Here is an 867-nt window from a genome sequence, read left to right as displayed (position 1 = left end):
AAGGGAAAGCAAACCTGGGGGGGGGGGGGGTTTGGGAATTGAGGAGATCCCCAAAAAGAGAGGGAGGACCCCAAAACCTGAGGGGGCAAAGTACTGCTGAAGCACCACTTGGGGAAAACCAACCAGATTTTGGTAAAAACACGGATCTCAGGGTAGGAAACCCCCCTGATTTTGGTACAACCCCAGATCTCAGGGTGGGCTCCCATTCCCCCCTGATTTTTGGGATTTTTTTCCCCTCTCCCCCCTCAGACATCCGCCTGCGGGTGCGAGCCGAGTACTGCCAGCACGACTCCGCCCTGCAGGGCAACGTCTTCTCCAACAAGCAGGAGCCCCTGGAGCGGCAGTTCGAGCGCTTCAACCAGGCCAACACCATCCTCAAGTCCCGCGACCTGGGCTCCATCATCTGCGACATCAAGTTCTCCGAGCTCACCTACCTGGACGCCTTCTGGCGGGATTACATCAACGGCTCCCTGCTCGAGGCCCTCAAGGGCGTCTTCATCACGGACTCGCTCAAACAGGCCGTGGGCCACGAGGCCATCAAGCTGCTGGTCAACGTGGACGAGGAGGATTATGAGGTGGGGCGCCAGAAACTCCTGAGGAACTTGATGCTCCAAACGGCTCCCTGAGGGGAGGAGGGGGGGGGTTGCCTGCCTTTTTGGTTTTTTTCTTTTCACCCCACCTCCTTCTTTTCCCTGCCTTTTTTTTTTTTCCCCTTTTTTTTCCTTTTCTTTTCCCTTTTTTTCCTTTCTTTTCCCTTTTTTTTTTCCCCCTTTTTTTTCCTTTCTTTTCCCTTTTTTTCTTTCTTTTCCCTTTTTTTCTTTCTTTTCCCTTTTTTCCTTTCTTTTCCCTTTTTTTCTTTCTTTTCCC

The 867-nt window shown here is 52.4% G+C and overlaps 1 protein-coding gene across 1 annotated transcript; it reads left to right on the top strand.

The window, feature by feature from the left end:
- Positions 1 to 249: 249 nt before the first annotated feature.
- Positions 250 to 698, top strand: LOC103754474 (death effector domain-containing protein; the record flags this gene model as incomplete). Its single annotated transcript, XM_029961087.1, has 1 exon — positions 250 to 698. A coding segment is annotated over one exon (377 nt), but the record flags the coding sequence as incomplete, so codon positions are not given.
- Positions 699 to 867: the final 169 nt, after the last annotated feature.

This window comes from Manacus vitellinus, unplaced genomic scaffold (assembly GCF_001715985.3).
Source record: "Manacus vitellinus isolate BGI_N305 unplaced genomic scaffold, ASM171598v3 scaffold_3162_pilon, whole genome shotgun sequence".
Classification (NCBI taxonomy): domain Eukaryota; kingdom Metazoa; phylum Chordata; class Aves; order Passeriformes; family Pipridae; genus Manacus; species Manacus vitellinus.
Note: the sequence above shows the minus strand (reverse complement) of the source record. Positions and strands in the feature narration are given on the sequence as shown.